General features: G+C 34.4%; 1 protein-coding gene across 1 annotated transcript in view; it reads left to right on the forward strand.

Annotated features, from left to right (window-relative positions):
• Positions 1 to 26,521, forward strand: part of LRP1B (LDL receptor related protein 1B) — a 2,189,733-nt gene that overhangs the window by 1,789,590 nt on the left and 373,622 nt on the right. Inside the window, exons 46-51 of the mRNA XM_027835590.1 lie at positions 4,911 to 5,039; positions 7,949 to 8,068; positions 15,528 to 15,641; positions 15,901 to 16,050; positions 19,380 to 19,502; positions 22,562 to 22,681. Of these exons, the coding sequence (XP_027691391.1) occupies positions 4,911 to 5,039; positions 7,949 to 8,068; positions 15,528 to 15,641; positions 15,901 to 16,050; positions 19,380 to 19,502; positions 22,562 to 22,681 (756 nt within the window). The remainder of the gene's footprint in view (positions 1 to 4,910; positions 5,040 to 7,948; positions 8,069 to 15,527; positions 15,642 to 15,900; positions 16,051 to 19,379; positions 19,503 to 22,561; positions 22,682 to 26,521) is intronic.

Raw genomic sequence — 26,521 nt, forward strand, 5'->3', positions numbered from 1 at the left:
AAATGTTATTCAGCCCCACCTTTGGTGAATTCTGTACTTACCCCTGAGCTCAGTATTAATGACCTACCTAACAGGGCTATGTTATAGCATCTGGCTAGTACAAATATCTTATCATGAAGAACTACTGAACTCTAAAGGGTGAGGGAAATCTAAAGACATGAGCATGTGCATCCTCATTTTATGAGTGGAATTTCAACATAAAAGCATCTCTTCCTTGCAAAAAGGAGGAATAAATATAGAAAGGCTGATTTATTCCTAGCCTACATCAAAGTGAATGTGATGATGCTGTGAATTATAAGTACAGGCAGCCAGTCTAGGTGATTCAGGCTCCCAAATCTTCCTTTTCCCTTACGAGCAATTCCTTCCTGAATACTCAGATAATTGTGGAAACTGCCCACTTCAGTTTGCCTTTGTAGTCACAGCCTTAATATTGTGGATCCAATCCCATCTGTAAGCCTCTGGCATAAGCCAAGCATTAGAGTCACTCATGTTTCTTCACAGGTCACCACAGGTTGGAAGCAAAGTATTGCCTTCAATCAAAACAGCAAGGCTTATTTGTGTACTGCACAGACCTAGGCTAGCAGTAAAATAGACTGGATAAAACTGTCCCTATTATGCCATTCTGCTTTACTCTATTGGTGAGAGGGAGTGGGTCAGACAGGCTGCCATCAATTCTGACATGCACAGTTGTACTAACACAGGGCTATAGACTCTTACTGAATTTCTTATAACTGCCAAACCTGCTAAATAGCCATGTTGTACAGCTTCAAAAAGTTGCTGAGGCTGGGCACTGATTTCTATACCGCTGGTATAAAATTCTGCTAGGTTGGAAGACATTGGAGTCTTTAGCCTCTTGTAATAGTCATTGATAAAAGCAGTCCATGGATACCTACTTCATCCTCCTATCCACTATCCCAAAGCCTCATCTATTTTTAATTTTCTTAGTGATGCTTATAAAAGGAGAAATCATGAGAAGGAGCGAATAGAAGGGCATAAAAGGTCTGGGTATGAAACTTGCAGTCCACCAATCAACAAGCATTGCTGTCCACTATATTTTAGGCACTGTGCTAGGTGTTGGGAAAACCAAGTAGCATGGTCTCTGCCACCAAAACTTTACAAACTATCAGGATAGACATTTATGTGCAGATATAAGCAATAGATAAAAGGTGATTTTGTGGGAATGGGTGGGTACTCGAAACTGTACGGGGACCAGGAAAGGTTTGTGTAGAAGATGACTCTTGAGCTGCCTCTTAAAAGAAATGAAGGAATCTATGAGAGAGTGTACTCCGTACATTAGTGACAAGCAGTGCAAAGGTATGGAGGTGGGACTATTGTGTGAAAAGGACTTAGAAACTTACTAAGATCTGTTTTTGTCACTTTTGCTAAAAGTTACTTTCACAAATATCTTATCCTTTTGTGGCATGACTATGAGTACATTGAGTCTAATAAATCCTGAGAAGTAGTAAAGGCTTTGAGCCTAGCCTATGCTTAGATGGTCATCTCAAAACCATCTAGGAAGCCATGTTTGTAAAGGCTTTTCACCAGTTGCTAAGCCACCCGCTCATTTAATAAACACTACAGTGGAATGCAGATACCTGAAGTAATGAAGAAAGCATTATTTTGCAAAGTGTGATCAGGGTAGAGGTGATCACTGTATTAACTCCAAGAAATAGTTAAAAAATAAAGCCTCTAAACATTAGAAAGCTCAAACAATATCAGTGACTTTAATACTGTCTCAATTAAATGGCTACAGAAGAAGGATTAATAAGAAATCAAGAATAATTAAAATTAAAAATGAGAACAAATTAAAAAAAAATTAAACTCACTTTCCTGCATTAGGATAGATAAATGGGATTCTAATTAGCTCAGCCATAATTAATAAGGTCAAATTTCGTTAGTGAATGAATCAACATGGCACTGATTGGGAGTGCTAAAAAAGAGAGCACAAAGAACATATGTCCCAGACGTTCAGTGGTAATTCATTGGTTTGGCCCTCATGATGTGTTTTCCCATAGAAGCAAAGTTATAAAAGGTGGTTATATTTTCAGTCTAGCACATGAAAGCTTATTTATCTATAATACAGCTGAATGGTACTGCTACTAGTAATATACAACCTATCAGGCCTCACATGGCTCCATGGGGTGAACAGAGCTTTAAATTCTTCATGCCCCTGAACAGCCAGCTTTGAAAGCCAAGATGGTAAAATTATTTCAGTCTGTGTTTTGAGAATTTTCCAGTACCATCTTGTTCCATTCCAGTCATCTGATAGTGGCATCTGGTTATCTGGACCTTGACTTTGGAAAGTAAACATAACTTTTACTCTCCTTAACTCTGGCTTTCAATCCTTACGGCAAGACAAGGTATCCCAAAGGTCTTAGTGCAATTTTAACTGTTAATAATTTAAAACTTTAAGCTGTTGCAATTTTAAGCTATTAAAGCCTGAAACTGGACTGAAACTGGCTTTTCTGGGATGCCCAGGATATCTACATTTACTTTGATCCTGGACTTCTAAACATGACTCTTGACTATATATTGGTTATGTGTTTTCACTCTCTCCAAAAACTGTTAATTCTGCTTCTCCTTTATTTAAAGTCCCTGCTTTATTCTTTGGCTTCTGAGAACTGGTCAAAACATTATTGCTAGGCCAGGTAAGTTGTCCCAGGCATCTATTATCCAAATAGGTGGCTCTGCCTTGAAGTATCTCTACATCACCACTTACAACAACACTGAAGGGTTAGTCTCTTGCATGCTGGAAGTATACAGTTAGTCAGCACTGTCATATTATAATTGCCAGTGTTGGTTCTATGAAGATTCATTCTGAGTTCCACCTAGCAATGACATTAGTATATATCCTGTTCTGCCCCCTAACCCATCATCCTCAATCCTACCAACTGCGGACTCAGCTTTCCTCTTTTCCTACTCAAATGATTCTATCAGGGATTTGGACAGAGAGCTATTAGTTAAGGAATAGATGTGGGCTTGGTAGAAGAAAGGTATGGTGGACTAGATATTTGGTTCAAGGAGGCAGGTACTTTAGTGAGAAGCAAGACAGGTAAAGGTAAGGTTGTGAAATCAGTGACTTCAGCTAATGTTCCTAAAGAGGTTTTTAAGGTGCTAGGGTAAAGGATAAGGTAGGAAGTATTTGGAAATACCTCCAGTGGTTATGGCTCCCATGGGCACAGGGTCCTGAGGGTAGGGCTGTGTGAATAATTGAGACTCCAGCTTCCTAACATAGCAGTAATAGTTTTAGTTCTAGGGACAACAGAGTCTGGGTGTACTGATTAAGGAAGGTAGAAAACACTGAGAGGGAGTAATGGAGGTTTTTGGCATTGTCTACTTTTATGCATGTCTACAAGGGTCACTCATTAATTAAATTCCTAAGCAGACAACTCTAAGGAGGCCCTGACTACCTCCAACTTTAGATGCCTCAACTTTTCTCCTTTAGTGATTTAATGGATCTGTCATTTTATCAATGTGACTACTCTCTCCCTTGATATAGACTGTAACTCATTCACCCTTTCTCTATCTGTATGACTCTTGTTGATGTGTTCCCATAAATCATCCAAAGAGGAGACACCCTATGTAATGGAGACCTTTGAACTTTGTGTTGGTAGTAGTGGAACATTTGGTCTGTCCAGATGTTATCTTAATCACTCTTAATATATGTCCAGCTTATACTGTTTTCTCATCTTATGTGTATATATATATATATATATATGCATATATTTATATACACACACACAAAATCACTTACATATAAGATATTGTTTATAATATGCTGAAGCATATTCATAATCACTTAAAAAATCCCATAGTCATAGAAAAACAAGTTCCATGAAAACAAAATAGGGCACAAAATATATCAGGTATCAAATGAGGTAATATAGGTATATATGTAGTTAACAAATGCTTTCCTAGTTTTCATCTATAAAAACATACCAATAATAACTTTTATGTATTTATACAATTTTTATATATAAATTTATTTTATATCTTTTATATAATTTAGCATAATTATATATTTGTATAATTTATATAATAAAATATTGTGATATGTAATTTATATAATTGTTTAAGGTCTCCTTGGTGCTTTACAAATGTAATTTCATTTGATCCTTATAACAATAATAATTAGTCAGTCAGTAAACATTTATTAAGTGCCTACTATGTGTCAGACACTGAGATAAGTGCTGGCACAACAACCCTGGGAGATAGATACTATTATTATCTCCACTTTACATGTGAGGAGACTGAGGCTCAAAGAAGTTCAGTGACTTGTCTAGATTCACACAACTAGTAAGTGTCTCAGACTGGATTTGAACTCAGATCTTCTGACTCCATATTTGGCACTCTATCCATTATACTACTTAGTACATCCACTATACCTCAAAAGGACAGAATCTAGTTTTGTTTTGTTTTGTTTTTTGTTTTTCGTTTTTTTTTAATACTCACTATTGACAATGATAAGCATATCTAATGTTTTATAATGCAATGTCTTTACTTGCTAAATTTAGGTGTTCAGTCATTCAGTCATGTCCAACTCTTTGTGACCCCATATGGGATTTTCTTGGCAAAGATACCAGTTTATCATTTCTTCTCCAGTGGATTAAGGCAAACAGAGATTAAGTGACTTGCCCAGGGTCACAAAGTGAGTGTCTGAGGCCGGGTTTAAACTCCAATCTTGCTGACTACAGGCTCAGCACTATATCCACTGAGCCATGAAGCTATAGCCCAGGCCAAATGGTTCTCTCCCCATTTGCTTAATGCCACATATCATTAGCATATGGTTATTCAAATAAAATATTGGCACTTCTTTATCAGTGTGTGCAGAGTCAAGTACTCTTAAATTATTACTTGTGACTGAATTGCAAAAGTTTATACAGGGAAAATAATTTTTATTCTCATTCTAGCCAAGAATTCATCTTGCAACATTTATTCTGAGTTTGAATGTGGGAATGGTGAGTGCATTGACTACCAACTAACCTGTGATGGCATTGTTCATTGTAAGGATAAATCTGATGAAAAACTGCTATACTGTGGTAAGTGTCTTAAACACATCTTTACTATTCAAATGGGATAATGTATGTAATGTAAACCTTAAGGCACTATTGTTATTGTTTTATTATTATTATTCTAGTGATATTAATGATTCCTTTCCAAGTGATTGTTTTCTACATGATTATTTTATTGTATTTCTTGAATTCATTTGTGAAAATGTTTTACAAAGGTGGACATTGTCTTTGAGCATATTAAGATAGAGTACAGTATTTTTTTTTCTCCTGAATAACAAAACCTGGAATTTTCTGATGGCATTCACATACTGCTTCCATTCACCAACTTTAGACCAAAACCTACCAGGATCCATGTTATAATCTACTTGTCCATCAATCTTCATGCTACCTTTCCCTCTGCCCTTTAAATTCAGGTCCCTGGCTTCAGTAATTTATAGATAGATTTCTTGGTTAACTACTGGGAAGGAATCTACTACCAATAAATTCTAAATAGAACATAAATGCTTAATAAAGAGTTCAAAACTAAGATAAACAAGGAGGAAAGAATAAGGGAACATCTGACTGCACTGGATGACTTCAACTCACCCCACCCAGACAGATTATATCACAGGATCCCAAAGAATTTGTGAATGTGATTGCTGAGACACAATCACTTATCTTTGAAAGAAGTGAGGTGTGGGAGAGGTGCCACAGGACTAGAAAAAGGCAACTGTTGTTCTAATCTTAAAAAAGAGAGGAAGAATGGATTGTGAAAATTACAGTGTGCTTCAGTTCAATTCCTTGCAAGGAATCTGAAATATATTAATAAAGGAACGACTGGTGAACATGTAGAAAGAAGCAGTGATCACTGAGTCAACATAGATTTATAGAAAATAAATCATGCTAAATTGACCTCATTTCTTCTTCTGGAAGCAGTACTAGACTCGTAGTCAGGGTTATTTTTTAGACATCATTTATCTAGGTTTCAACAAAGCATTTATCAAAATTTTCATATTATACTTGTAGGCAAGATGAATGGAAGTAGGCTATTTCAGAGCATGGTTAGGTGGAATGAGAAATCAATGTGAGACTTTAAAAGTAGTCATTAATGGATCACTGTAGACTAGGAAGGAGGTCCCTAATGGAAATCCATAGAGGTCCATAATTGATCCTGTGCTGTTCTAAAATTTTATCAATTGGCTTGAGTGCATATATAGACGGCATGCTTATCACATTTTCAATTGACAAAAAACCTGAGAGGCATAGTGACCAAAGTTGATGACAGTGTTCATTTATCATCATTCAAGTAGAATGTTGGCCAGAACAGAGTTAATGACATAATACTGGGACACTCTACCAAAGATGTCTTTCTAGATTTACACTACTTTAATCACTACTTTTCAGAGCATTTTCAAATCTACCAAGCTGTAATATCCTCCAACCCATAATTTTGTATTTTCTTAAAAAGTATATTATGGGATTCAATTACATAAAATCCACAAATACTATACCCATGGTATTCCTCATATCAAATGGTCTCATAAATCTCTTCAAAAAAGAAAATAGAATTATCCTGGCATGATTTGTCCCTGCTTAACCTGTGCCATTTCTTAGTATTTCCCTTTCTATGAGTTCAGTAACTGTACCTTTAATAATATATTTTAGAACATGGGCAGGAATTCAACTTAAGTTTAGCAGTCTATAGTTTTAAGAATACACTTTCCTTCTTATCTGGAAATTGAGTCATTTGCCCAGCTCTAGTACTGCAGTAAATTCTCTTTTCAGAGGTAATCAAGAGAAGCTTATCTTCCATATTCCAAAGTTCCTTTAGTACCCAGAAATGTAGCTCACTAGGATTGAGTTACAAATTTATTGAGGACTTAAATTAATTTATCTTGAGATTCAAATATTTATTAAGTATATTTGTACTATAAGTGCTACCAGGTCTGAAGAACATTCTCTTTCATAGAGGAAATAGAAGAGACAGAAGACTGGAGGATAGTTTCTTTCTGGCTAATATCTGACTCCATCTACACTGAGTTTGGTTCTCTCTCTGTTGACTTTCCTGTTTCCCTGATATAGGCAAGAATACTATGTCAGGAGGCCTTCATATCAAGAGGCATTCTGGGGCACAGTTGCTAAAACCACTGGCCTCAGAGTCATCTTACTAGCCCTGTAATCTCCTCCAAGTCACTTTAATCATCTGAGACATAGTTTCCTCTTCTGTAAAATGAGGATAATAAGTCTGAGTACAATTTTAAGTTTTAATAACTTCAAGAACATAAATGTTACAAATGTTAAAAAATTAACATTTGAATGGTTAATTATTTAAAATTTCAAAATATGGATGTCTTTCTTATTACAATTCGACATAGCCACCATCTTGTGCAGTACATTATTCTAGTCAATTTTCAAATTTTGTAAAAACTTGTTATCAGCTACTATTTAGCAACTAAAAGGATACAAATAGCCTCAAGATCATCCAGAGAATGAGGTTTGGATGCAAACATGATAGTTTTGATGTGACCCCATTGAAAAAAGTCTAATGGATATAGGTCATGTGTTTGAGGTGGTCATATAAGAGAACCTCCTCTAGTGTCAGTCAGAAAATAACACATGCAGAATGTAAACTGATAGGTGTTCTTTCTTGTATTTTTTGTGTATTCTTTGTGCTTTCTTATATTGTTAAAATTAATGAAATTAAATAAATATAAAATAAATTGAAATAATTAAATTTTCAAATCACGTTTCCATAAGTTTGTAGCATTTGTACTTTGGAAGTTATTAAAGCTTACCACTTCACTGAGACTTTTGGGACACTTTGTGTACTACCTACATCAAAATGTTTTTGTGTGGATCAAATGGGACAAGATATAAATGTAGAAGCTTAATATCCTTTATAAATTTAGGCTACTTTTTAAATTAATTTTGTTGATTTTTATCAATTTAATTAACAGAAAACAGAAGTTGCCGAAGAGGTTTCAAACACTGCTATAGTCGCCGTTGTATTCCAAATAGCAAGTTATGTGATGGTGAAGATGATTGTGGGGATAATTCTGATGAACTAGATTGTAAAGGTAAATATGAGTTGCCATTTCTACAAGTTCATAGTTAAAAATGTAATGTTTTTTGTTTCACTATGGGAAGTTTGTTAAAATGTTATCTCAAATAAATCCTCTGTCTTCTTTGTTAGCTCTGTTTCTCTCCTATTAAATGTTGCTCTTGATTTTTCCACATCTTGAACTACTTATGAGATATTTCCTTTTGCGTATTGTGCAATCACCTAACACTCAGTATGTCTGCTACTTCATTCATCATACCCCACTCACCCTAAACTGAGTCCTTGATGTGACTTTCTACCTTTTGCTAATAGCCTCACCATCAACTTGTCATCTTGGTTCCAACACTAGGAGGGATCTTTGATTCTTTTGTCTGCCTCTTCTATCATAGCAATCATTCATTTCTATTTCTTCTTCCATTGAAATGTCACATAGACATTCTTCTTTTTCATTCTGCCATTGCCATAGTCCAGACCCTTATCATTTCATCTCTATATTAATACAGTACTTATTGGTCTCCCTGCCTCCTCTCACTCCCTACTCTATCATACACATTTCACTCAGATCAGTTATTAAAACCTGTTTTTAATCATGTCCATTTCTTACTCCAGAAATCTTTATGATTCTCTATTGCCTGCAAGATAAAATCTGAACTCTATAAGCTTGCTGGCATTTAAGGCCTTCTAGTGTCTCCTGCCAACATACCTTTCCAGTCAATTTGCCGACAACTCTTTCACACATTTTCTGGTACATACCAGCCAAACTGATCAGTCATCTTTGATTGTGTTGTTTCTTCTATTCAAAATATCACATCTACTTAGGGTTGTGCTGGTAAATTTTTAGCAACTGGCTGTCTGAAAAAAAAAATGTACTCATGACACACTTTTAAGTTTAATCCCCATTATTAAGCTTTTCTTAATCACTTTTCAAAGTCTTTAAAATCTTTTTTAAGTCTTAAAAATCAACAGAATAACAAATCAAGCCTTGATTTATAGCATTTGCCTTTTTCAGTGGTATTAATGCTCAAAATGAAAATTTAACGTTTGGATCTCACAGGTGAGTATGAGTTGGCTCCAGCACCCCACTGCATCTACCCTGTCTTCCCTTATCTTCCTATTAAAGTCATGTACATACTTCGTCTACACTCAGTGTCAAGTTTCACTTCTTCCTTTAAGTCTTCCCTGACCCACGATGAATTCTTCATCCTCTGAACTATCATTTTTCGTGCCATTAATTTGATATGCAGTCCTGTAGTTGGATAGGGATATTGACTAGATCTGTAATTTCTTTGATAACAGTGAATTTCCTATTGAGGGAACTTCCTCTGCTATTGAGATCATCACTTTCTCAGCAACTTTATAATCTTAAAGAATTGCCTAAAGCACTTAGATCTTCATTGCTCTGTGACCAGTTCACTGTGCTATATTCCTTTTCGTGAAAATTATCTCTTAACTTCTCTGTTGATATATCTTTGTTCTACAACCAGATTATAAATTACTCCCTCTAATAAAATGTATTAGCATATGTAAAGTAGTTTGAAAATCCTAAAGTGCTTTATAAATGCTAGCTTTATTATTATTATTAGACTCTTGTCTTCTCTTTTTAACCTCTCTATTCACCAAGTCTACTGACTTGTAAATTGAAGTCATTCAATAAATATTTGTTGACTGATTTAAAAGGTAATTTAATCTTCAAACATATTTACTAAAGTTTTATTTGTGGAGCCATCTCTAAAGGTTGTGGAAGGGGTTGGTGGAGACATGGAATCATACTTTATGTCTTTCTTTTCATCCTATCTTTTTTAATGTTAGAAAGTAGAAGTGAAAGTTAACCTCAAAAATGAAAATATTCAGTATTAAGCCTGAGAAGAGTTTGCTGGATAGGAGAAGGGCAGAGTAGGGAAAACGATATCCTCTTCCACCTTTCCCCCTCTTCCCTTTGCTTTTTTGATGGTGGCAGGGAGGAAGATAAATGATTCTTTTTTGACTCCAAGACAAATTTTTATTTATCATTTTATTTGAAATTTTATTTATTATAATTTTTATAAATACACTATAATTATTAATTAAAATTATATTTGTTTATTATATTTGAAATCCTGGAAATGCTACTCATGATTATCCTAAGCTCATGGAGTCTCAGTTTCCTCATTCATAAAATTATCAGGTTGGGCTATTCTTTTCTGTGAGTAGATGATGTACACATATGGGCCTCAGGTACTTTTTTTAACTGGTCAAGGAAGCCATGTTCTCTTATTAGCTACTAATGAAGCAGCATTGGTATCCTCAATTTCAGGTCCCTGATTTCATGGACTTAGGGATTGCTCTATTTTATGTACCATATGCTTGATGCTATATAAACAGATGTATTTTATTGAGAGTCAATCATTTAAGATAAAAAATATGATATGGTAGAGCATTAGGGCATAATTTTAGGACACCTAAACACTAGTATTAATAATAGGCTTATTTCATATGTAAGTGAAAAAGAACCCAAAGAGATAGTATAGTTTAGTTAATAACCCAAAATGCTAGGGGTAGCAAAGGGGGAGCAAGTAGCTATGACTCTGGAAAAAAGGGAAGGAAAAGCAAAAAAAAAAAAAAAAACTCCAGGAAAAGAGCTAGAAAATTTGTTTATTTATATGTAGCTAGTGGAATGAGAAATTAAGGGTTAGGAGACATTATGAAAATTTTAAAAAGTAGAAAATAGAATATTAAGAAATATATATACATATAGGAAAAATTGTTATCAACAGTAATATAAAAGAATTACTAAACTATCATAAAGAGTCCTTAGGGAGGAAAAAGTTTAGTTAGAAAAATGGTTTATAGAAAATCCATTAATTTGGTTGAGATTATAAATGGCAATGCCTACCATATGGCAGGGAAGCAACAAATACTTATTGATTGACCGACTGAAGTGATATTATTTCTAGAAGAATTAAAAATAGACACAAAAACTGCTTTAATTTTTCCTAATGCCAATAAGCAGAATTTATTAAAATAATCATAATTCAAATTAAATGATTTTTTTACCTAGATCCAGTATACATAATTGATATTTCTGGTACAGTGTGAATATGTGAATAGCTGGAAAGAACAATGAGTAAATTCACAAATTGTATCTTTTTTATTCATCAGTCATGGTGTATTATAATAAATAATGATAATGTTAATAGCAATATTAATCATGTAGTTGCTGAAGTGAAATTCCATGTCTTGATTGCAGGTGTCAGCATAGGGTAATGTTGACTGGGCATAGGTCTCTCTTGTATATAATTAAAGTATTCTTGTAGGAATTAAGACAAATTTGAATTCATTCCTGGGAATTAATAGCTTTAATCAAGCCTTGAAAATCTCACTCAAAATCAACAAGTATTTAATTTTTGCCAATATAAGAGGAGTAATTATGATATCTTTTTGTTTTAATGTTCAGCCACACATAGTTCATTTCTGCCATTTGCTTCCAGAAGAATTATAACAGTACTTCTTCCCAAGATCATGTTGGATAAGATGTTGATTTAATTTCTGATAATCCAGCTAGGTCACAAAGCATAGACTCATCGGTGTTCTTGTGAAACAGCATGGGACAAGAACTAGAGGAAATGGAAGAATAGTCTCTAGACTGTAGAATCTAGCCCCTCACTAACCCTATTCCTTGGTCATCTCTCCTCTGAAATGGTGCATGTAACACCCCACTTCCCAACACACACACACACATTCACACACACAATCATAAAGACTTATAGATGCAGTAATAGATAAGACTTCATAGAATTTGTATTACTTTACCTGTCATTTTATTAATCTATGAAATGCCCAGGTGAGAAAACTCTCTTTACCCAGTAATGAGTGACTCCTTCTCTGTTACTTTGTACAAAGTCCATAAGCACTCCAATTAAAGTTTGAAAGGATTTTGAGGGAATTTGTTTAGTTGAAGCCATTTCTTTATCCATAAGATGAAGTGATTGCTGCTTTTCTGGCCACCATTAATGTTACTTTTTTATGAGTCCATCAGGGCAGAGACCAAGACTTCAGGGTGCAAAGGGATGTTAATAAGACTTATTTTCTGCCTTTTATCTTTTAAAGAAAACTGATAAGTATTTTGTTCATCTACCTTTATAAATTATTTTTCATGAATAAAATTCTTGAGTATTGCTAGTCATACTATCTTGGGACATCCAAGGAGTTCCCCAGAGGTTTTGTCATACTTTATTTCCCTATCATTTATGTGGGTACACAGGTGACTAAAAATAGAGAGGCTACATATCCATCCTGATCTTTTTGAGAAGGGTGTAAATTGTTCCCCATAAAAAGTTTTTTTTTCTTTTTTGATGCTCAATGCCACTGGGTGGACTGGAGGACTAAATAGTTTTTAAGACTGTTAGAAGAGAAGCTCAAGCTGTTTTCTTAAGTTCACAACAAAATTTTGAAGATTTCATATAGAGAGAACAACTGATTTAAAGGAAATATGTGGCTTTTTTTTATACTTATTTTTGGTGCAGACATTCCTCTCTTACAGTCTAGACAGCAAAATAAGGCAAAAGAAATTTAATTTGAAAGTAAAAGTACAGATATATCACAGCAAATTAATTATATATGTGTTTGTGTATATATACATACATATTTCATATATATATATATAATTTCATTGTCAGTCTTGCTTAGTCACAGGCTGGCTGGCATAAATACTTTGAGAAGAGAAATTGACATGGTTTATTTCCAAGGAATATGTATAGAGATACTAAGAAGAACAATAGAATTGGTATCTTGTTTTATCAAGTCATAATTGACTTGGAGACAACTCACTGAGGACAAGGAAAGGATCAGGAAAATATCTATTAGGGCAGTTTCAATCCTCTTTTGCCACTTTGAGCAACCAGTTACACTTATTCCCATTCTTGGTGTTAATGCATATTCTCATTCATGTTGTCTTACGACAATATATAGACTTTCTACTACAGAATATCGGAAACGAATGGCATGGTTATTTTTATTTGACTTGCTATTACTTGGATAGTATTTTTTTCCTTTCTCCATTTTCAGTGCCTTATTACTTGAGGAGGATTGGTCACTAAGCTTCCTTATTCACTTGATAAATGAGAGAGTCCATAGTCTTTCTCCCTTAAAAATAAGCATAATGAAGAAATCGATTTCACTATTAAAACGAGCAAAACGATGCTAGGATGGTGCACTTGCTTGGAAAAATATAGCAATACAGTTAGTCCCTTACTCAGAGTTTGTCTTTACTACCTGCTACTGCTACAGATTTCTTTTCTGTACTCTCCTTTTTTTTTTTTTTTTTGGCAATTGGGGTTAAGTGACTTACCCAGGGTCACACAGCTAGTAAGTGTCAAGTGTTTGGTCTGAGGCTAGATTTGAACTCAGGTCCTCCTGACTTCAGGGCCAGTGCTCTATCCACTGCACCACCTAGCTGCCCCTCTCCTCCTTCTTTTTGATACTATAGAGGGCACTTGTCACCTTGATTCATCCCACTGCTCATTGTTACTCTTCTCTTTTCCCCTAGCTATCATCTATACCTCACCCCTCACCCCAGGGGTGAGGCATGGAGTCTTCAATAGATAGGCTGATATTAGAAAAATTAATAAATAAAAGGAGAAGATAGAGAAAATTGGGAAAATAATTATCGTGTTGCCATTCTTCCCCAGCTTCTTCAGCACCTGACCTCCATGCCACCTTTTGAACCCCTGATTCCTCAAAGGAGCCCAGCCTCAGCAGTCCTTTCCACATGAGTTTCTATGATTCCTATACTTTAGCTCCTGTCTCTGAGCCTCACTATTATATACTCAAACCTTATCAGATTCATTCTTCTCCATTGAAACCCCTACTAGTGTCTTATTTCTGGGAGAGTCCTCATTCTCAATCCTGATGCTTTGTGCTTAGCATTTCAGATTAGAACTATGTGTGTGTTTTCCCATGAAAACATTATTATATATGGTGGTTAGTTGATTAATGCTATTCATATTATATTTCAAGTACAATATAGTTTAAATAGGCTCTTCTGAGTTGACTTGGGGCCTAGGAACCTAACTTAATGCTGTTTCTATGGGAAAATGCATTTTCCAAACAACTGATTTATTAATGAGATTTTGGAGCCCGGCCTGTTCATAAATTGGGCACAGATTGCAAATAACACATTCCAGAGAAACATAAAGGGTTTTTTGGTTAATATTATCTATAGTTTGTATTTTCTATCTGCTGCTTCCTTCCAAAAGGAAAAAAAAAAACATTTGAGCATTAATTTCCTTAAAATCAATAGAGAGAATGCACATAGGAGATTAATGTAAAAGATGAGAATGGTTACATTTTATCTTGCCTTCTCAGAAATAAAAATAGTTTCAGAGACATACTCCTTTTTCTCTTTTTCAAACAATGCATTTATCTCTATTGGCAATGACAATTGTTTTGTATATTAGGATGATATTTTTAATGAGGTGAAAGTAAGATAATTACAATTGCAAATTGCATATAAAACATTTATTCTAATCATCCTTTAAACACAAATAAAGATGCAATTTGAAGGTATAATAAAAGCAGTGCATTATAAAGTACAAGCAAATGGCATACACACCCTTGAGTAAAATTTGCATATTTAAGATAACATTTTAAAGCATTTGCAACTGATACAGCTTCTATGGATGCAGCTTCTATTTATAATTAAGCTCTTTAAAATATCAACAGTAGCACAAGCATTTTTATTGAAAAAGCCCTTCACATTGCACATTAGCTCACAATCAACATGTGAAAATTTGAATTTGGAACAGAGATCTCACTGAGGTTAATTTAACTTATGTAGCACTCCAAGCACCTGTTCACAACATATTGCTAGAAACAATTATGCAGTAATAGATGTGTAAGCAATCCACACAGGAATATTTGGTTAAGAACTACATCTATATTTTGTACCACTGTGAATAGCATCATAACATAGAGAACCTGGCTTTCCCATCAGTTTAGCAAGGATGTGGGCTAGCATAAATGTTCACTAGTAAGACCAGGACATCCCAGATATAAGTATTTTGGTGCTGTACATGGTCACATGGTCTATATCAAGCTCAAAAATAGGAGGGAACATGGCATCGCATGATCTGAGGGTGCTTAGCAGCTCACTCTCTATGGTACCATTTTTAAAGAGGTATTGAAAAGTTTCTTTTTTAATATTGAGGCTTGGAATGCCAAGAAAACTACAGACATTAGTGCTATGACCAGTGGGAAAACTAGTACGTTTCAGAGTCTTGTGTAACACCTCTCAGTAGATATAGGTTTAATTAAATTGCACTAAACTGAACAATAGAGCCAGGATGAGTGGAGAATAAGGCACCATATAGAGTTAAGTGTGATTTATACATTGGAGTACTATCAAATTAATGTTTCATTAAGATTATTTTAATAAGAAGTGCCAGTATTTCTTTTGGCCTCCTGTGTACATGTAGGTATACTTTATTTTTCCTTTGTAGTTTCAACCTGTGCTGCTATTGAGTTTCGCTGTGCAGATGGGACTTGCATTCCAAAATCAGCACGATGCAACCAGAACACTGATTGTGCAGATGCTTCAGACGAAAAGAACTGCAGTAAGACGTGGAGATTCTTTACATTTTCTTTTCATGCTTGAGTATCCTTAGCGTTGTACTGAACCTTGTCCAAATTCGTACTGAAACCCCATCCAGAACTAATATGTAATTAACCTCTGTGGTTGTAGGATAATTGCATATTTACTTCTGTAAGTGAAGTTACCTATTCTTTAACCTTGTGTCGGTGGCCTCAACAGAAGGCTCATAATCCCTGCAAATGGGATGTTTTACTTTTTTTTTTCTTTTGACTTCCTTCTAGGTAACACAGACTGCACACATTTCTATAAACTAGGAGTAAAAACCACAGGATTCATCCAGTGTAATTCCACTTCATTGTGTATACTGCCAGTGTGGGTATGTGATGGTTCTAATGACTGTGGAGACTACTCAGACGAATTAAAGTGCCCAGGTAATTGTGGAAAGGAAAACAACCTGCACTTGGAAGATTGAGAGAGCAGCTGTGCAGAAGCCATTCATTCATTTTAAGTCTGTGTATTCAAAGTGGAAATGCAAATTAGGAAGTAATGAAAAGTAGCCATCTCATTTTATTTTTGCTGTTCTGTCTTATTCAATGGGTTATGTAAGTGATCACTAATGAAAATTCAAATTATTCTCAAGATTACCCTATCTTTAGATCATTTACCTTTAATGTTTTAAGTTCATCATGAGTCTTTTTAAAATCAGCAATTGATACATAAAAATGGTCAAAATATGTGATTCTTGCCTCCCCACTCAGAAAACCTAACACAAAACCTGTGCTTAGCCCTACATTGTATAATGATACTGACTCCCACCTTTGCAAACATGCAGCTAAAATATCACTCAAGAAAGTTTTACTTTATTTTGTTGCATTTCCAATTTGTAGCGCTTTTTTGAGATAACTAAAGAAACATGCATCAAGAAATTTAAGTCTTGCTCTTAAGGTCTTGAAAAACTGGAAACAGAACAGAGATCTCTCAGTGCTCTGTCTAAAGGAGCAACAGTAGCAGTAACAGTTAACATTTTTTAAAGTCCTTTAAGATTTGTAAACCATTAAACTATTAAAACATATCATTTTGAGTACTGTTGTTTTCTGTACTGAATATTTTATAAATTATCTGTCATCAAAAATCATTCAGAGTCTTTCTTCCCTAAGTCTTTCCTTGAGGGAGAGATGTATTAAGATTACAATATACCAAGTGAAGAATAACAAGAACCCTGGATAGTAAATATAAATAGAAATACATGTAAGGATAATGAGCAGGCTAGAAAGGATAGGAAGGATTTTGTAAAGCACTGGTTATGAGAAATGAAGGAGAAGGAAGAATTAAAGATAACTGAAGTTTTAAATATGAGAGACTGGGCAATTTTTGATACCCAAAACAAAAATGAAGCCTGAAAAATTATATCATGAAAGAAAGGTTATAAACTTGGCTTAGGACAGATTGATTTACAGTATGAAAGGAATACATATATAGACATATCATATATACATTTGAAGATCTAGAACTCACCACAGAGATCACAGACAAAATATCAATTTGTTTTTCCCTTAATTTTGTTAATTTTTCCAGTTAATAAGCACTTATTTTCTTTCTCTTCCACTCATATTAGTTGGTTTGTTGATGTTTCATCTTAGGGCATCACAAAGAGGTTGAAGAACCAGCACACTAAAAGAGGAGGACATCCAGTAATCTGCATGTCTCTGAAACCAATTGATAAGAGGATATCAGTAGGAGGAGCAGTTAACATTTTCATTTGCTGCAGAAAAGCAAATCAGGATTGAGGCTAAGAAAGGTCATTGGGTTTGGCAATTAGATCATTGGAGGACTTTTGGAAAACAATCAATCCATGAGCAGTTGTAAAGTGCCTACTATGTGCCAGGCACTGAGTTTCATTAGAATAGTGAAGACAAAAACCAAATTGAAAAGTGTTAAGGTAGAGAGGAGGAAGTTTGTGGGTAAGAACATAGAGCCATCTGGTACATACTGCTTTTTCAAACTATGTGGCCATGAAAGGGAAAATGATGAGATATTAGCTGAATAAGGATAAAAGAATCAAGGCAAATAGAAAGGAAAGAGAGAATAGATGATACTGAAAAAAAATTTGAGAAGTGGAAGAAGAGAACTCTATAGTGTGGCAGTTTCATCAGATGGCTTTAGTGAAGCAAGAAAATTTCATCAGTTATAAGCAAGGGCTATGTAAATGTGATCAGAGAATTGTGAGAATAATTTTGAAGTAGTTGCAGTGAGGGGCAGGTATGTGTTGCAGTAGATAGAGCAGCGGCCCTGGAGTAAGGAGGACCTGAGTTCAAATTTGACCTCACAAACTTACTAGCCTTGTGACCTTAGGCAAGCCATTTAACCCTGACTGCCGGAAAGAAAGAGATGAAAAAAGAAAGAAAGAAAGAAAGAAAGAAAGAAAGAAAGAAAGAAAGAAAGAAAGAAAGAAAGAAAGAAAGAAAGAAAGAAAGGAAGGAAGAAAGAAAGGAAGGAAGAAAGAAAGAAAGAAAGTTGCAGTGAAAATGAGATAGGGAAGCAGGAAAGAAAAAGGCAGAATGATTCCCACTGAAGGAGGAGCCCAAAACCTCCAGGTGATGAACTAGAAGCCAAGATCAATTGCAACTGACTAATGTAAGATCATGAACTGAATGGTCAAGGTCAAGAAAAAGAGACCAAGTTGGAGAGTACGTCAGAACCAGACTGAGGAGCAAATGGACAAATCTAGGGCTCTTTTGGAAGGGTTTGATAAAAAGAAAACTTTGAATTTCTAATGGAATTCATAGCATTCAGATTCTAGAGGGTGGTTTTATGCCTGAGAAAGGGGTGCCAGGATTTAGTTCAGTTTACATTGCTCAATATCTCAACTGCACACAACAATGAATCTTAAAGGAAATGACTATACTGCATTTGTATGTAATGTTGTGTGTGTTCATTTGTGTCTTCTTTATTTATAATCATATTGGCATGAACATAGTGATTTAAATATATATCATTCTGTCTATAATATATCCTCAAAAAAACCAGCAAAAGCTTTTGAAAGTGTGTATGGTGAGGTGGAGGGAGTGGAGACCGGATGTTTTTTTTTTACTTAGTTTTTAAGATAATAAAAGCATTAACTTTTGCCATAACTGAAATATTGATTCCTTTTAAACAATTAAAAAGTAGAAAATTCAGCCATGTTAAAATAGGGAAAAGAAATCATTTTTTCCCCTTCTTTTCTATATATTCCAATGCTTGCTGTTAAAATGTCAGTCAACTGACAACTTGCCAATCAGTGCTAGGAGCAATGATATGTCTATGTCAAACTGGATTTGGGGCAATAAGTGATGGCAGGGGAAAGGAGAAAATCAATTCTTCATAAACTGGATTGATGAAGTATTTCAGTACAATTCTTAAGCTTAAATACTTCTGCAATATTCTAAAAAATCAGGGTATCAATTAATGGAATAAACGATTTTCAGTAGTAGAAAGTTTGACTCCTAAACTATTCATAGGCTCTTAAAAACATTTTTTTCTTGCCATATAAAAGTATATAAAATAAATCAATTCTTTCAATCTGTGACCCTAGATAGAGACAATAATTTGATTTTCTTTTGCTTTGCTTACTTTTGATTACTCTAACACAGCCTTTCCAGTTCCCCAACCCTAAACCCTGAATACAAAAGATAGGTATTAATACTTATTTATCCTCTGACATTGAGAAAACAGTTGGTTTTAAATGATTTAATTTGATATTACATTCTATATTTTATCACAGTTCAAAGCAAACCCAAATGTGAAGAGAATTACTTTGGTTGTCCTAGTGGAAGATGTATTTTGAACACCTGGATATGTGATGGACAGAAAGACTGTGAAGATGGAGTTGATGAATTCCACTGTGGTGAGCACTTTTCCCCTCTCTTAAGCCACAATTTATTTGTATCAAGTTTTGTTGTTGTTGTTCAGTAAGGATTATATGTAGAAAAAATACACAGCTATGAACTAATTTTTTTTTCCAGGCTAAATAAAAACATAGTCTTTATGAAATCTAGGGAAATAAATGAAGCATTTTCTACTAATAGGAAAACATGTATTCAATATCTTTGAATTTTTTTTAGCAGAAATAAAGTAGGCTGTGGTACAGAAAGTAGTAGAAAATGATTAAAAATGGATTTTTTTTATGAAATGTCAAACTCGCTTTAAAGTAAATGTCATCATGAAATGTGAAGGTATAGTCTGTTTGATTAAGATGCTATATATCTTTATATTAAAGCCAAGTTCCCAACAAGACTAAGAGAGAACTTTAAAAATAGATTATGTGGATTCATAATTCCTGAAAGGGAGCCATTAAATTGTTATATCTTTTTATTTATTTGTGCGTCTGTGATTAAGTTTTAGCCTTACTCATTTTCAGGTACATTTTTCAGTAGTTGTAGATGTATAATGGAGACAGTTTAGGTTAATGCGCCAGGTCTTCACATTATTTCATTTGTCAAGATCAATATTTCAGCACTCGAAGGACTTGTAATTTTGTTGGTGTGGGTACTTATGCCACTCATGTAGATCACAACTGTGCTATACCTTAGTAAATGTTTTTTGAGAGTATATATGGCTTAATAACTTAATATATTATGCCCATCATGGTGACAAGTCCCTCTAGTTTTAGCTAAAGCTTTTCCTCCAATAACAGAAATAAAGTCCATAATTGTTGTTCAGTCATGTTCAGTCGTTTTCGGTCATGTCTGACTCTTTGGGACTCCATTTGAGGTTTTCTTGACAAAGATACTGAAGTGTTTTGCCATTTCCTTCTTCAATCATTAGATACACATTAAAAGCTTTTTCTTGGTAAGTAGGCCCTTCCAGGCCTTGTGTTTTTCTAAGCCAAGGTCATGCTCCTTAGTATTAACTCCTATTATGGAGGATGACGTTGTTGAAACTTCAAAGATGTATAACTCTGATCAGGTTACCCTTGGGTTTTAGGTTAAAAGGGAGAATGGTAAGTCATTAAAAGAGGAAAGGGATCAAGTAGAGGACAATGAAAGAACCCGGCCCTTGGGACTCAGATAACAAAACTGCATCCCTGCACTTCTTTTGAGAATTAACCTTCTAATACCTAGATTCTAGAGTATCCTAGAAGGGAAAAGGGATAATAAAGAAGGATGAATTAAAAAAAAAACTTAGTAAAAAGGGTTTTGCAAGTTTGTGTCACTGAAATTAAGAGTATTAGAAGATGGAGGATTTTGAAAATCCTTTCATCTGAATCAGGAAAGAGAAAATTAAAGCAAAGGAAACAGAAAATAGCAGCAAAAATAAACTCAAGAAATTTGGAATTGGGCAAGGTGGGGAAGTGAGAGGGAATGGCATGCAATACATGAGAATTGAGATGAGGAGCAACTGAAAAAGGACCTTAACAATACTTCATTGCAACTCATAATGGAAGGAGAATAGCATTGCTAGTAGTGAAAGGCAGTTTATGTAGTTGGATTTTTTATAGAATTCATGTCAGTGATAAAGAGGAAAAATACATTATGCTTAATGTCATGACAAACAATTAAAAAAAACCATAGTCAACTATATCTATAACAGTTGGCATAGGATCAAAGTTCTTAAAGGAAAGCTAGGACAATTCCCCAAAGATCTTGATAGAAAAAAATTAAGGAAGGAAACAAGCATTATTTTAAGCACTATGTGCCAGACAATATGCTAAACACTTTGTGAATACTACCTCATTTCATCCTCATAGCAACTCTGTGAGGTAGGTGTAGTACAATCCCCATTTTGTAGTTGAGGACCTGAGATAGACAGAAGTTAAGTAACTTGCCTAGGATCACACAGCCAGTAAATGTCTGACTACAGATTTAACCTCAGTTCTTTCTAACTCTAGGCCCAACACTTTATTCATTGTACCACCTAGAATGCCTCAGCAAATACACTAGTACAAGGCTGTAGTACTCTTTTCTAGAGCTGGATAAATATAATAGAGATGTGAAATTATACATTGATTTTTGAGAATGGAAGAAATAATTGAAATGTTAAAATGAATTTTACATATTGTCTTATTTTTAAAATATTTTTTCCATATACAAAAAGGTAAAATGAATAAGATTTAGGCCCTTTAATAAGATTTTTTTTGCTAATGAAATTTCATTTTATAAATTTACTCTCCTGCTTCAAGTCTTTTCTGTATATGCTTGTTTGATGATACTACTCAACCCCTATTTTTTTCTGTATCAACATAATTTGTCTTGTCACTATACTTTCCTTTTCTTATTTTTTTCAGTCTTGTATCTAAATATCAAATTTGTTCTTCCTCCAGTTATATTACCCAATGGGTTGATCTGATATCAGTCTTCCCTCTATATTAATCTCTTTGGTTTGTTATCACTATTTGTTATTTAAAACTTTTAATTTTAGTTTTATTTAGTTTATTTTGTAAATTTTATGAATTTATAAATTATAGTTAGATTTTAAAAATATAAAAACATTTTAATTTGAAAAATAGAAAATGTAATTTGTTAATGGATCTATTATAAGGTGACTATATATTATATATATGTACATATATATAATTAGTAACTTTTTCAGTTTTATGCAGGCAGTTGATATCACTAACATTTTATGCATCTTAGAACACAACTTGTTAATGAACAATGAGATGAGAACACGAGAGAAGATGTTACAGGCTAGGAGCAGATATGATTAGGAACATTTCAGCTACTGTTCCTTTAACTCCCTGATACTTGGTGAAAGAGCAAATGACTATTGAAGGTTCAGAATTTAGTAGAATAAGTTTTTAAAAAGGGCTTAGGGTTTTGAACAATCTAAAATGGTTACAAATAAGGAGTTATTATAGAAAGTTTCACATATATAGAACTCTAATTCAGAAAAAGAAACACTTGTACTTTACCTGTCCAAAATTTAAAAAAAAAAAGTTTTCAAGAAATGATTGATGTCTTCTAGATTCCTCTTGCTCTTGGAACCAGTTTCCTTGCTCTTCACAAAAATGTATATCTAAACAATGGATTTGTGATGGGGAAGATGACTGTGGGGATGGATTCGATGAAAGTGATTCCATCTGTGGTAAGCTGTAATGTTGCTATTGTTTAATTATTCTGAGGAGGAATAAAGAAATAACTTAGTATCTGACATTTAGAAGTTGAGGAAATAAGGACTGAAGATACATATTTCCTTCAAAAAATGTCCTAACTACACCATATATTAGCACAATTAAAATTTTAGCTAGCACATTTACTGTAGTTAAAACAAATTTAAGTAAAACATTTAGAGTTGGAATGGCCCTCAGATATCATGTAGTCCAATCACATAATTTTACAAAGGAGTAACTGTAGCCTAAAAAAACAGTGATTTTGCCCAACATCAAAGAGATCTTAAGTAGCCAATTTAAACCCAGGACTTGTGACCCTGAGTCATTTTTTCCCCACCACATAAACCTGCTAAATAAATTGACCTAGATTTCTTTCTTACTTTAACTTTGCTCATCCTTGATTTCATCAACACAGGTATTCTGTCTCGCTAAAAAAAAAAAAAAAAAAAAAAAAAGATTGAAACCCCTATCCCTACTCATCCAGGTGTTTTTCATTCTCACAATGTGACCAGCCTACCTTCTTTTTTAGTTCACACATGTGCTTGTCTTTTTTTGTTTTACCTGTTTCTCATATATAATTTTCATTGGTACCATATTGCAATTTGTTAGCATTCTCTGTGATTCTTTCTGTTGCCCCTTAGATAATTGATGGTTTTAATTCTTCTGAAATGGCAGTGTTCAATAATTTATAGTTATATAGAATTCCAGGAGAATATTATATAAAAGTGAGACTTTTGCAAAAGTGAGCATTTTGGGATAATTAAAAGCATTACATAATTTCTTCAATGTGTGATCTATCTTGAAAAAGAATTCCTATTCACTTGGGGTTGAAAGAAACTTTATTATTTGACTACAAGATAGTGATTTTCAGGCTACAGAAAAAAAATAAAATGGCAGTTCCTAGCATAGTGACATAGTACAGCTTCCCAATTAGTCAAGCCTGGAAATTTCTTCAATCCTCTCTCTTCCTTAAGAAGAAGTAATTGGGCTCTCTCATCTTCTATCCTAGGAAGGACTCCAGAGGAGAAAAGGGTAACAAAGTATAAATGACATAGTATCTTACACTTCAGGTCAGGGCTGCCTCCAGGGAAGTCAGGGTATAGAATCAGTGAATAACATGCACTTTGCAGATATTCTTGTTCCCTCTGTGTGGAGGAGAGTCAAAAGCTATTGGCACTTGGGGTAATTTCCTTCTGGGATAAACTAGCCCTGATTGTGGTACCCCAAGATTCTCCAGTCCTTGAGTTGAATTGGAACTGCTTGGAAGAAGTAGTCCCAGAACCAGGTGTTACCACCAGATGTTGCCACTGGATACCATCTAGTCCAACCTAACTGAAGAGGAATTCCCCAAGCTGGATCACATTGAAGAAACCATGCAGTACTTTCAATTATTTCCATCTACCCATTGCTGGAGTTGGGGGGAAGTGATCTTTTTCAGTCCCTTCTGACTCTGAGAATCTGTGATTTCCTTCCTAGTCAGTTTTAGACCCAGTTTGTTATCCATTCCCTGTTGCACCTGCCCAAGGTACAAGTCCTGATTGATGCAATGGTCTTATTGTTCAGCTAATGCCATAATCTGAGAAGTATGCTTTTTCATCCACTCTGCTTTTGTAGTGTGGATGGTTAGTGAAATCTTTTTCTCCCCACATGATTGTAGATTTCACTGAGAAAATTATCTAGTAAACCAGGTTAAGCTGTGGTCAACTTAAATAGGAGTGTCTGGTGACTTAGGAAATCCTTTTTTCTAGATCTCACCTAGGGCATCATCAAAAACACTGGAAAACACCTTTAAATATGTCTCATTGTGTCATACTTTATATAATGTTGTTATTCAGCAGGTCATTGAGTAGTTAACTATCTCTCCAGTCCTACCTGTAAGGAAGTCTTGTATGATTTTGTTATATACGTGAAGGAAATCTTATCTGAGAAGAGCTTTTAAGTCTGCGTTTTCTTGTAACAAATCAAATGTTTCCCTAAAATCAATAAGCACAGCAGGATCTTATATTCTCTCCTCCTCCTTAGTCAGTCGTGACACACAAAAATGTATTCATCTATAGTAAAATGCCCATGGAAACTTTCCTGATGCCTCCTTGTAGTTAGACTGAGAATAACCTTGATGTGTACATTGACTGTTTCTCATAATGATCTTATAGTGATGAGGAAGCAAAAGCATATAGATCAGTAGTTCTAATGGTTTTTTTTTGGTAGCTTTCTGGGTTTTTATGTCTGATGAAAACACTGTGTGTGGTCCTTTCTATTATATCGGAATTCTTTCCTTTACAAAATCTTGAAAATTGATCCCCACTTGTCTTTAAAAATATTCCACCTCAAGCACAAGTTTCTTCTGAATGTACATGAAAAGATCCAGTTGAAGCAGCTGTAGTGTACTAGGTAGAGAATGGAACTCAACTTAAGAGGACCAGAGTACAAATCCTAGCTCTGTCATTTACTTGGAAGACTTTGGACAAGCCATTTAACTTCTTTAGGCCTCAGTTTCCTCATCTATAAAAATGATATAGTTGGATTACATGATGACAGAGGTTGTTTCTAGCTCTAGAATTATGATACTATAACTCCCAACTTCCTCTTAACTGGTGTTAACAGTTCTACACATGGTACTTTGGGTACGTAGGTGGAATTGTGCAATTTCATATTTGAATCAATGATTTTGATAAAGGCCTAGATGCCATGGTTATATCATTTATAGTTGAAACAAAACTAGAAGTGTAGCCAATACACTAGAGGACAGGATCAGAATACAGAAAAATATCCTCCACAGGCTAGGTTTTCAGGTCAAATCTAATAGAATGAAATTTAAGAAGGATAAAGGCAAAGTATTATATTTGGGTTCCAAAATAAAATCAGCCATCATAAATACAAATATATTTTTGTACTTTTGAAAAGCACAAAAGCGTATGTGCATATTTGTGTATATGTGTGTGGGTAGCTGAACAGACTGAAATCTCAATTTGTCAATAGTATGATATGGTATGCACAAAGAAACTAATGCTATGTTGGATTGCATTGAGAGACACAGTGTGTAGAACTATGGAGGTGATGTCACTAGACTCTGTCCTAGTCAGGCCGTCTGTAGATTATTATGTTCATTTCTAGGTGCTACATTTTAGAAAGGACATTAATAAGATATTAAGTGAACATGCTATAAGCAGGGGACTTGGACTCAAGAAAATTTGGATAAAATTCCATTTCTGACTTTTTTAGCTGTGTGATACTGGCAAATCACATAACCGCTCTCAGACTCAGTTTCTTCATTTCTGAGAGAGGGAAAATAATAGTATCTATCTGACAGGGCTGTGAAAATCAAATGAAATAATTTATGTTAGAATAAAGTTGTATATAAATGTTAGCTACTGGTATAATTATCATTATTATAAGATGAATAGTATTCACAAGAGGGTGACCAGAATGGTGAAGGTCCTCAGTATTTTCCCATATTATAACTGATTGAAAGAACTAGAAACATTTAACCTTAATAAAAGAAGTACTTAAAAGGCTGTCGTGTGAAAGAGGCATTAGATTTATCCTTCCTTATTTTGTCTTTTCTGTCAAATGGGTTGTATACTACCACGAAATCCATAAGAACTACTTGAGTGCTGTGGGTGATTGAGAAGCATAAGAAATGTCATGAAACCCTTTATTATAGTACATATTAGACAAATGCTGACTGATATGCAGTAGATAAATTAATTTAAAATGGAAGTATTTAATTAAGATTTTAAAAATATATTTGAAAAGCATACTGTTTCAAGTAATTTTCACATAGTAAGTACTCAATTTGTTTAGTTGAGTTGAAT

Source organism: Vombatus ursinus, unplaced genomic scaffold (assembly GCF_900497805.2).
Source record: "Vombatus ursinus unplaced genomic scaffold, bare-nosed wombat genome assembly UNPS02014816.1, whole genome shotgun sequence".
In the NCBI taxonomy this organism is placed as follows: domain Eukaryota; kingdom Metazoa; phylum Chordata; class Mammalia; order Diprotodontia; family Vombatidae; genus Vombatus; species Vombatus ursinus.